This window comes from Salmo trutta, chromosome 12, assembly GCF_901001165.1.
Source record: "Salmo trutta chromosome 12, fSalTru1.1, whole genome shotgun sequence".
NCBI lineage: Eukaryota > Metazoa > Chordata > Actinopteri > Salmoniformes > Salmonidae > Salmo > Salmo trutta.
The window spans coordinates 81252578-81264035 of NC_042968.1; the positions used below are offsets into that span (position 1 = coordinate 81252578).

General features: G+C 40.4%; 1 protein-coding gene across 2 annotated transcripts; it reads left to right on the top strand.

The window, feature by feature from the left end:
• The first annotated feature begins 601 nt into the window (after positions 1-601).
• Positions 602-8322, top strand: LOC115204375 (palmitoyltransferase ZDHHC20). 2 transcript variants are annotated; one of them, XM_029769896.1, is made up of 14 exons: positions 602-904; positions 1726-1752; positions 1861-1955; positions 3263-3380; positions 3478-3547; positions 3692-3724; positions 4087-4207; positions 4459-4494; positions 5310-5442; positions 5563-5689; positions 7283-7369; positions 7468-7541; positions 7627-7674; positions 7842-8322. In XM_029769896.1, the coding sequence occupies exons 1-13, from the start codon at positions 787-789 to the stop codon at positions 7668-7670; spliced, it is 1083 nt and encodes a 360-aa protein (XP_029625756.1). In that variant the 5' UTR covers positions 602-786; the 3' UTR covers positions 7671-7674; positions 7842-8322. The 2 variants fall into 2 exon arrangements, with proteins under 2 accessions (XP_029625756.1, XP_029625757.1); XM_029769897.1 differs by lacking the exon at positions 4459-4494 and having other exon boundaries at positions 608-904; positions 7627-8322.
• Positions 8323-11458: the final 3136 nt, after the last annotated feature.

Here is an 11458-nt window from a genome sequence, read left to right on the forward strand (position 1 = left end):
CCAGTTCACAGCTGTACAGATGTGTGGTAAATTCATCTGATGGAGAAGAGGCGTTCATTGTTCAGTGAGAAAGGAAGAGGCGAAGCGAAATGATTGATGCCGCGTTCAGAACAACTGGGAACTCGGAATAATACGAGGTCAAATCATGACGTCAGTGATCTTCATGTCGGAAAGTCTAAAAAGCTGTAAAAAGAGACCCGAGTTCCCGAGTGGAAATTCCGAGTTGGATGACTATCCGAATCGATTTTTCCCAGTCTTATTTTTTCTCCAAGTTCCCAGAGATTTCCGAGTTCCAAGCTCCCAGTGGTTTTGAACGCGGCATTACTCTGCCCAAAATCTGTCCACGAAGTGAGGGATTCTTGTATGGAGGTCAATGAGACTGTGTCGAATTTGGTCGAGCAAAAAATGTAACCGCTAATTTTCCACGTGAGGCTTATTTGATCGAATACACGTTTCCTAATGGTGAGGTTGTGACAAATGCACTATATAAGTGGACGCACGTGGCGTTTCGGCAATTTGGGGAAAAAACACAACATTTATACTGGAGTTGTGCGTGTTGTTCAGTCGCGTATCTGCCCTCTGATTGGCTAGGATGGTCCCACCTGATATTGACTCCTCCCGTTTGCTTTCCGTCTTTGAGGACATGTATTTCCATTGTTCAGTCATTTGTTAGAGCGGTTTGTTAGAGCGTTTACTCGACTATCTTGTCAATATAATAGATAATCTTTGGTTCAGTCAAAAAGCTGGAGCTTTGACGTCACACCACTCTTTTTCGCAGGATTAAAGATGGCGCCGCATCATGTACTAAAGTGCTGTCAGCGGAGTTTAGCTTGGATACCTGTTATTTTCATCAACCTGGTCGTTGGCTGGTCTTATTATGCATACGTCGTGGAACTCTGTATCTGTAAGTATACAACGATCGTTTTTGGATGATTAACGGGGTTTGTTTCCTCATTGAAACAAAGTTGCTTGACTGCTTGATTGCCCAGCTGGAAGATGTGTAGTATTCGGGAAAAAGTACAGAAATTTGGTGGGGTGAAACAGTGAAAGACTACTTTGTTGCGGATAGCCAATCATGCTCATAGATAGAAGCCGCTGTTCCTAGAAGGAAATAGACAGACACATTTGCAATCTACACTTGGTATACCAAATATTAGGAACATGTTCACGGCTGAATGTGATACAGCCTGGATTCGAACCAGAGACTGTAGTGACGCCTCTTGCACTGAGATGCAGTGCCTTAGACTGCTGCACCACTCGGGAGCCCCTTTGACCTAAATTATTTCTTATTTTTACTTTCTTTAGCCTAGGTCTCATTAAGGCTGTGATTCTGTATTGGATTATGTGCCAATAATCTTAAGAGACATTTGATATGAGGCTACTCTGGCCTCAAATACTCTTATTCACATACAGCTGACTCCTCATGTGAACCTCACTGTGACTAAACCTGTTTTAGCCTGTTTCTGATGCTGATGGTACAATGACATGCATGTCTGTCTGTCAGTCAGTCAGTGAGTGGCTGTAATCAGGGGCATCCCTTCAGCAGGGCAAACAAAGCATTCTGTGATGGGTGGGTCCCCCACTGGTAGTGCCAGGCTACCGCTGGGGGGTGAGAGGAGGGGGTCTGGAGATGTAAGCGTAGTACTGTAACTCTGCAGACGCATCAATCAGATGCCCTCTCTAAACTCCTCTTTTCTCTCTCTGTGTGTGCTTTGTCTGTTTCAGTTACAATCCCAAATAATGCAGAAAAAAGTAAGTAACATTCAGAAACATTTGGTGCTTTCACAACTGCCTTTGATCACACAAACTGTATTGTATCATACCTGGTTGTTTTTTGTTCTTGCTCCCTCTCTCCAACAGTATCATACCTGGTTGTCTTCCACCTGTTCTTCATCATGTTTATCTGGTCCTACTGGAAGACTATTTGCAGTAGGCCTGCCAGCCCCTCTAAAGAGGTATACAGAGTAGGGTTGACCCCATTTAGTCTACTGGCCGATAGGCTGTTGGCTGATATTTTTTGTGTGGTGCGGTGGCAAATATATATTTAAAAAAATGTATGGCACACGAGACGCCTGTCTGAGTGGACTAATCCATTGCGGAGGCCGCTGGGATGGCACACCAGTATCACCAGTAGTACATTTACAGTTAATTACCATCATTTCTTATCTACAATGTTTGTTTGGTTATGGCAATTTCTGTTTCCGATGGAAACTTCATAAAATAGGCCTACCCGATTACTTCTTATCCCATGTGCAAATATCCTACAGCTGTGTCAGTCTGTCCGGATCTCACTAGCTCAGGATATGGCCCAGAATATTTTATACAATGTTGCAAGTTTGCTAGCTCAGACCAAATTAATAGTTGATACAATGTTTCAAGTTCCTTGCAGACAGGCCATGTGTAGCCAATGTGATTTATAGGATATTAATTTTTATCAGGATATTTTCTACCTTCGGGCTGCAATGTTTTTGTTTGTTGGCTTTTTACATATTGGCAATGGCGATAAAGTCACTTTTAGATTTGCATCATTTTCATTTAGAAAGAATTTTGATTAACCACATGACATTGATTTTGAGATATATAGACTTTATTACAAATGAAAATGTGCATATGAAAATCATAACTGGTATGCAGATCAGTAGAAATGGTAGGATAACTTGGCACTCCAAATGGAAAAGGTTACCTACCGCTGGTGTAGCCTATTACCGTCTTCTTCTGGTTAGGCTATCTTGATCTCTGGCTCCCACTTGAGTCATTTGTTTCTTAATTTTTAATCACAGTGCTTAAAGCATCAGACAAGCTCAGTAGCCAACCAATAGTTGATTTCATTCAAACATATGGTGTGTCTATATATGGAAAAATACATGTTTTAAAATTCCAACTGGTTGTAAGAACAGACTACATTCGGTGAGCCAAGATTTTAGTCGGAGACAGCCCTAATACACAGTGTATCTGTCTTCACCAGTAGTACTAATTCTGCCTCCCGTGAGATGCTACACCACAATGCCAGGGGAGTAGGCACTGGGCCGGATGGTTCCCAAGGCACTCTGTAATTACACTGTACAGCAGATGTTCACATAGGTGTGTGTGTGTGTGTGTGTGTGTGCGAGCATATGGTTGTGGTTTTGAAGTGGGGTTACTCTGTCTCAATCTCAAGTTACTTGTTTCACATTTCAACTGGGCCCTAATTTCTAGATACATGACTACCGTTACTAACTATGTTATAACATACTTGGTGAAACTCTCTCTGTTCTCCCGTCAGTTTTGTCTGGCCAAAGTGGAGAAGGAGCAGTATGAGAAGGAGCAGCCAGACGCTCAGCAGAACATCCTGAAGAAAGCGGCTGTAGGATTGCCTGTCTACACACGCACTGGGACCGGAGGTGAGAATACAATACAGTCGACACATAGTTGGAACACACACACCTTGGATTTAAAGCTGATGATGATTGAGCAGGTGTATTGGTGTGTTCTCCACAGCTGTCCGGTACTGTGACCACTGTCAGGTGATCAAACCCGACCGCTGCCACCACTGCTCCACCTGTGACATGTGAGTTCAGTTAGTTCTGTCTCTGTGGGGTTCAGATGAGATGCACCATGGGATTTTATGTGGGGTCTTTTTAGATGCTTCAACTCCAAAGTAATATACTATTTTCTTCTTTCCCTTGTTTTTTTTGTGCTCTCTCTCTCTCAGGTGTGTACTGAAGATGGATCATCACTGTCCATGGTATGTAACACCCTTGTCCGTTCTTGTAATTTAGATGCTTAGCAACAGTACACTCCTTTTGTGTGTGAAGTTCTTTGTTCATACTGACTTGATAGTGATTGGATCAGTGGAGAGTTTAATCCTCTCCATTCTACTGCATCAGCATATTTGATCTGTCTGACCTTTTTACTTGATGAAGTCACTGTTTGGTCTAGTACAGTAATGGAAAAGGGATTACCCAGCTCTCAAACAGATCATTCTGTAGACTTTGTGTCATCACTTTATTTGATACAGATTAGAGAATAGAGGCAACTAGTGGAGAATGCAGCAGGAGCCACGTTGACTGATTCATTTACCACTCTCTCCCTCTGTTTCTTGCTCAGGGTGAATAACTGTGTTGGATTTTCAAACTACAAGTTCTTTGTCTTGTTTCTGGCCTACTCCATGCTGTATTGTGTGTTTATCGCTGCTACTGTCCTGCAGTATTTCATCAAATTCTGGACAGTAAGTACTACTAAGTAATACTCTAGCTGCCTTTCATTTCTTCTCTAGCCAGAGCTTAGTGGTTGAGTGTAAACACTGACAGCAGTAAGATCCCTGATCGCATGTTCCAATTAGCCAATACCCAAATCCTCTACATAATCCACCTCAAATTTGAGCAGTCTGCATGTCAGATTTATTTTTATTTCTAATCACTGTAAAATAGTTGCACACATTTCTCCACTAACAATCTGTCTCTAATACTTTGCCTAAAGCATTGCCGAAGGAGATCTGTTGGGGATTGTCCTCAGGTAAAATGCAAGATTGTCACCATCTGATCGCCTCCCTTATCTCACATAATTTGCTCACATTGTATATAGTCTTATTTTTTCTACTGTATCATTGATTGTATGTTGTTTTACTCCATGTGTAACTCTGTGTTTTTGTATGTTGTCGAACTGCTTTGCTTTATCTTGGCCAGGTCGCAATTGTAAATGAGAACTTGTTCTCAACTTGCCTACCTGGTTAAATAAAGGTGAAATAAAAAATGGTTAGTCAAAAAGTAAGGTTGCACTTCTTTGAATAGCCTATTGCCACTAATGGCAAGTTACAATAAGGTAAGCTAGAGGAGCTCCACCAATAATAGCATTCACAAGCCTTCTGTCTCTGATGTACAAGTCGCTGTTGAGGGATTCTCTTCAGTATGTGTCAAACACTGTTGTCTTGCAGCATAAGCTGTTGTCTGTTCCTCCTTGAGTGTTAAGACTGGGCTTCTGTCCTTGTCTGTGTTGTATGCTGCCTTGCTTGTGACAATGAATGCCCACTGTCATCTTGGCCAATCGAGGCCCAGTGTGGAGTTGGACTGGATTGGTTGTTTAGCATGTCTTATTTTGTATATTGAATTCACAGACAACCAAAGGTCTGTACTGTATGTAGTACCTTCTGGAGCCATTCACTGAACAGTCATGTAGGCTCAGATTCTGCTTCTCCAGAATGAGGAGGTCACCCATTGTCATTTACAACTGACTGATCCTGTGTGTCTGTGCAGAAGGTTAACATTACTACTGTATGGTTCTGTTGAAAAGTATGACATCACTAACGGCTCTCCTCTCTCTTCCCTCTCAAGAATCAGCTGCCCGACACTCACGCCAAATTCCACGTGTTGTTTCTGTTTTTTGTGGCGGCCATGTTCTTCATCAGCATCCTGTCGCTTTTCAGCTACCATCTCTGGCTTGTGGGAAAGAACAGGACCACTATAGGTAGCTGCATGCCTCACCATGCTGTAACACAGAACATCTCATCCACTATTGTCTTGATTGTTGACAACTTTTTAACATTGTTTGTCATAATATAAGTTTATGTATTGGTTTTTATTTCAGAGGCTTTCAGGGCTCCTGTCTTCAGAAATGGCCCAGACAAAAATGGCTTCTCTCTGGGCTTCAGTAGGAATGTGGTGGAGGTGTTTGGAGACCAGAAGAAGTACTGGATGTTTCCCATCTACACCAGGTGAAAACACCAAATCTACTATCTACCTATTCTGTTGGAGCTTTAGAATCGTTTTTTTTTAAGTGGACCACAAAACATTTCGGATTCTTAATAAGTGACAAATATATGAAGATAACTTGATCCCATCACTCACCAATATGAAAGCAGACCTAATTAAATGGAACAATCTTCACAGAAATCTAACTGGTAGAATTAACCTTTTCAGAATGGAATGGCTCCCAAAGTATAGTTATTCTCGGTAATACCAATTACCCCCACCGACGTATACTCGGTCATAACAGACTTTATATGGTCAAATAAAACTCATTGAATAAAAAATAACATTTTATATCTTCCTATGTCTAAATGTTGGTTTTAACCTTCCAGGAATTGTATCAACTCGCCTCCCAAGGCTTTTGCTTGCGACATATAGTTAAATGCATTAAAGAGGAACAATGGGGACATTTTGAAGATGCACATGTTTACCCCAGAATCTTTTTAAGTGTCTATTTTCAAAGGAAAAAGCTAAGAACATTAGCAACTTCATAGTTAGGAACAACATGGACATTTTTTTACGTATTCTACAAAAACCAATATGACCTCCTAAAAACACAAGCCTATGGAACAGTCCTTGGATAGCTTTTCAGAATTCACCCATAAATTGGTCCATATGTAACTCTAAAGTCATAGAAACACAAATATTTCCATGACAGCATTAAAAAGCAATTTTGGATTGACTAATGTAGATATTTTAAAATGCATGCAACTTAAAACATATCACAATGTCTATTTGATCTTTTGCACATCAGAGCAATCTTGAGGGAATTCTATCTGAGTCAGAAAAGGATGTTCATATGATAAGTAAGATATACAAGCCTATCTTACTGACAAAAACTATTGGAACTAAAACTTAAAAATAACTGATATTGGCACAAGATGGAGGGAATGTTAGAACATAACTAACGAAATGACAGTTAACGAAAATGTACGCTTAATCCAGTATAAACTAATGTATTGAATTTATTATACAAGAGACAAAATTCACAAATTCTACAGCACAACTGCAGAGTCATGTCTTAAGTGTAAAACTAACAATGAGTCAATAATCCAATGCCTTCTGGGATTGTTATAAAGTCCAAAAGTTAGGGGTGGAGTGAGAAAGTTGGCTGTCAGAAGTATTAGTGTAAATGTACTTTTAATCCATCCGTCTGCATATCCAGACATGGCATATGAGGGTGCAGTGAGATACCCAATGGGTTGGGCGATACTTTTCTCATCAGTCATCTTGAAAAAACGTATACTCAACCTGGAAATAAACCAATCCGCCGTTGTTAACACAATGGAAAGTTCAAGTGCTTTATTATCAAAATGTTGAAAGTGCGTGGGCGACAGAGAGAAACAAAAGGGTGCAGTTTGAGGCCATGTGGCAGAGTGATAAGGGCTCTGGAGATGCAGGTGTGATGTTGTTATTTGTATGTTTTGTATTGTTTAATAAAACATTTATTAACTTTTTTTTCTAATTATTTTAGTAATTAGAAACTTAGTAGAGGGTTTAAATACCAAATGTCCCTCCCCCCCGCCCGTTCTCTCTCTCCTCTCCTTTCTCTCCGTTAGTCATGGTGATGGACACAGTTTTGTCACGCGGTTGCTGACCCTAGATCCTGAGCAAATAGCTGTGGGCCTCCAGATCAACGGCAAAAGGTTATTTATGGTTTCTCGGGTTGATTTATTTCATTCCTGATTCAGTAAAATGATCTCACCTAATTCATTAAATGAATCTCTGCCTTGTCCTCCAACAGCTCTGTAGATGGTCTGGCAAGCCCCAAGCACGTCCTTGGCAACAACATTAACCACATTGAGGGCCATCAGGATGGTATGTAGATTCCCCATAGATATTCTGTGATGTCAAGTAGCCATGTGTCTGTGTGCTGCCTGAACCTAGAACCCTTGTGTTTCAGACGTAGCCCAGATGGTAACTGTGACAATGGAGAGTGAATCATAGACGGGTAAGCCCATGGATGAGTTCCGCTGAAGTGCACGTGTTTCCCGCAGACCTTAGAGTGGAAACTGATGACCACCAGGTGGCTCAAATGGCCAGTTTAGATGTCTGCAAGGAGACAACTGAGCCATTAACTGTGATGTCTTACAACCAGCAGCATCTTTGTCTCTACAGAAACCAGCCTTTTATCACATGCAGTACCCCTACTACCATGGACAAAATGTCAAGTAACAGCTCTCGAATAGCCGTCATCTTTTCTATTGTCGTTGTTACGACCACCAAACAGCATCCCTGTTACCATGGACAAACCCTGGACTGTCACGGACACGACATCTGTCACCAGAGCTTTCATCAGCTTTCAGTTTCCATCCTCACCAAACGCATGCAGACGCGTTGTCTTTGTTGCTAACCAAAGACGCACAACAATATTTTTTTGGTAACTATTATTAATCTCTGGAACTGCTCTGTTATTCAAGCCAAAAAAAGAATACTCTTTGCACTAGGTCAGATAAGTGCAGGAAAATAATTGCTTTACAGTTATACGCCTCCGTCAAATCAGTATTCACTTGCTTTATTGGAAAAAATTAAGAGTTCACTGTGTCTTAGCACAGAAAATGTGATAGTGGTTTTGATTTGATTAAACCTAGGGGATACAATGTTGTCTTGAGGCCCTGAAGGTAATGAGCACTACTGTCTCAGTTGATTGTAGCGTGTGTGTACTGTATGCACTTTACACTTGAATCTTGTGATGGGTGCTAAGCATATCCATTGATTTCAATAGGACAGTAGGTTTATACGAACCACGGCTTTGTAGGACCCTATGCCTCTCCCAAAATCCTCTCCTGCTCTGTATCATCGTAACTTAAATGTGCATTGTGCCTTCAGTACAGTATGGAAGAACAAAGGTATAGTACAGTGCCATAGTTGACCTTAGCATGGTGTCATAACTTTACAATTTAGACAGATGGAAATGGAACCCGGAGAGGGTTGTTTACAATTTTACGGGCCAAATCCTAACTAATGTTTGGCAAAATTCCGTGCATCAGTGATGATATACACTGAGTGTACAAAACATTAGGAAAACCTTCCCCAATATTGAGCTGCACCTCCTTTTGCCCTCAGAACAGCCTCAATTTGTCGGGGCATGGACTATACAAGGTATTGAAAGCGATCCACAGGGATCCTGGCCCAATTTGACTCTCAATGCTTCCCACAGCTGTGTCAAGTTGGCTGGATGTCTTTTGGGTGGTGGACGTTTCTTGATACACATGGAAAACTGTTGCGCGTGAAACTGAGCACCGTTGCAGTTCTTGACACACTCAACCTGGCACCTACTACCATACCCTGTTTAAAGGCGCTTAAATATTTTGTCCTGCCCATTCACCCTCTGAAGGGCATAGATACACAATCCATGTCTCAAGGCTTAAAAATTCTTCTTTAACCTGTCTCCTCCCCTTCATCTACACTCATTGAAGGGGATTTAACAGGTGACCAACAAGGGATCATAGCTTTCACCTGGATTTACCTGGTCAGTCTCATGTTCCTAATGTTTTGTACACTCTGAATATGTGACAAGGTTGAGTTTTTTTAAATTTTATTTTTATTTATCAAGAATTTGGTTGGGAGTCAACACACATTGTTTTTTCAGAGGTGTGATATCAGAGGGATATAATTAATTAACATTGGACAGCATTGTTATTCCATTATGTATTTATTTTGTAGTTTTTCCATTGTTTATTTTTGCTATTGTCTGCATTGCCATATGTTGTTTTCAGATATGTAGCGTTTTTTTAACTGAGTTTATGAAGATTAAGGTATCTTTTGTAGGCGAGAGGGGACTTCGACACATTTCACAGGAAAGTGAGATTAATTGTTTATATGTCAGAGTCCTATCTTTGAGAATAAGGAATAGCTATTTGTGTTCACTTTATGCAAAACACACTCCTTCAATTCCTGACTTCTCAATCTGATGAATGGCACACATATGGAGAAAAACGGAAGGCTTTGAACAAAATGGTTTTTTAAAGCACATTTTACATCACAAATGCTGCTTTCTTTGATTATGATTATAGCTGTTTTCTTATTATTTGATTGTACATCGTCCACAACAAAACAATGTTGAGCATATACATAAATATTTAATGTACTGAACCAGATTTCTTAATACCAGTAGGCCAGTTTCCATGTGTAGTAGTCCCTGGGAAAGTTACTGTTCTGCTGTAATAAATCATGCCAGGATGCTCATAGACCACCAAGAGGAGGCTCGAGTTAGACATCAACCTCTCAATGGTCACTTTATTATTTTTAGTTTTTTCAGAATATTTGTGATCGGGTTTCTCAATTTCCAACTGACTATGATCCATGTGGTTTTTAGGAGAGTTGTTTGGGATTTGCAAGCTGTTTCTTTACTGGATGTTGGTATAACACCCTATTGTGGAGGAATGTAGAGTGAGAGCATTGTGACTTTTTAACCAGAAATCATAACTTTCTAATCTTAAAATGAATGCCATAGAGAAGTATTTTGTGCTACATTGTATATTCACAAAATCTGTTGATGGTAAATCATGGACCAATTTCCTGTTTAAAAAAAATAATATCTTATTTTTTTATTGAATCTGTTTTGCATGTTAAGTATTTTCTCACTATTTGTACTACCCTGTCAGCCAGTTTTGGTTGTTCATGTTTTTTTTTAATATACTCTAAATGTGGAAATAGTTTGCACAAAGTTCAATAATTAAAAAATATTTTGTAAATGAATACACTGTATTAATGTGTACATTTTAACAATAAATACTGTTTTCAGTGCATTCATGCTTGATTGATGGACTTCTATGTTGTTAGAAACAATGTTGGTTGCCTAGATAGTCCCATTATAACAAGGGTAGGGCCTGCTAAATGTTGGACACCATCTGATTAACATTTCAGTTAGACCACTTTATATGGTGAGAGCAATGTGCCAAAATAAGCCACTGTCATGTCATAAGTCACTTGGCAAATCTTCAGCAAACGTGAGGGCAAGGTTTGGCAATATAAGACTATTCACACATCGTGGGGTCAACGAACGAGGTGTCAGTGACAGATGCAGGGAAAATCACAGCATTCACTGTTACACATTTAAAAAAATGTATTTCACCTTTATTTAACTAGGTAGGCTAGTTGAGAACAAGTTCTCATTTACAACTGACCAGGCCAAGATAAAGCAAAGCAGTGCGACACAGAGTTACACATGGAATAAACAAACAGTCAATAATACAATAGGAAAAAGTCTATATTTAGTGTGTGCAAATGAGGTAGGATAAGGGAGGTAAGGCAATAAATAGGCCATAGTTGTGAAATAATTACAATATAGCAATTAAACACTGGAGTGATAGACATGCAGAAGATGAGTGTGCAAGTAGAGATACTGGGGTGCGAAGGAGTAAAATAAATAACAGTATGGGGATGAGGTAGTTGGATGGGCTATGTACAGGAGCAGTGATCTATGAGCTGCTCTAACAGCTGGTGCTTAAAGTTAGTGAGGGAGATATGAGTCTCCAGCTTCAGTGATTTTTGCAGTTCGTTCCAATCATTGGCAGCAGAGAACTGAAAGGAAAGGCAGCCAAAGGAGGAATTGGCTTTGGGGGTGACCAGTGAAATATACCTGCTGGAGCGCGGGCTATGGGTGGGTGCTGCTATGGTGACCAGTGAGCTGAGATAAGGCGGAGCTTTACCTACTTATAGATGAGGCGACGAATATGAAGTGAGGGCCAGCCAACGAGAGCATACAGGTCGCAGTGGTGGGTAGTATATGG

Bases quoted from the DNA above. Each gene is read 5' to 3' on its own strand.
- LOC115204375 (XM_029769896.1), top strand. From the start codon at position 787: ATGGCGCCGCATCATGTACTAAAGTGCTGTCAGCGGAGTTTAGCTTGG. The intron at 3,725-4,086 runs GTATGTAACACC...TTTCTTGCTCAG, and splicing joins ATGGATCATCACTGTCCATG to GGTGAATAACTGTGTTGGAT. The intron at 5,690-7,282 runs GTGAAAACACCA...TCTCTCCGTTAG, and splicing joins ATGTTTCCCATCTACACCAG to TCATGGTGATGGACACAGTT.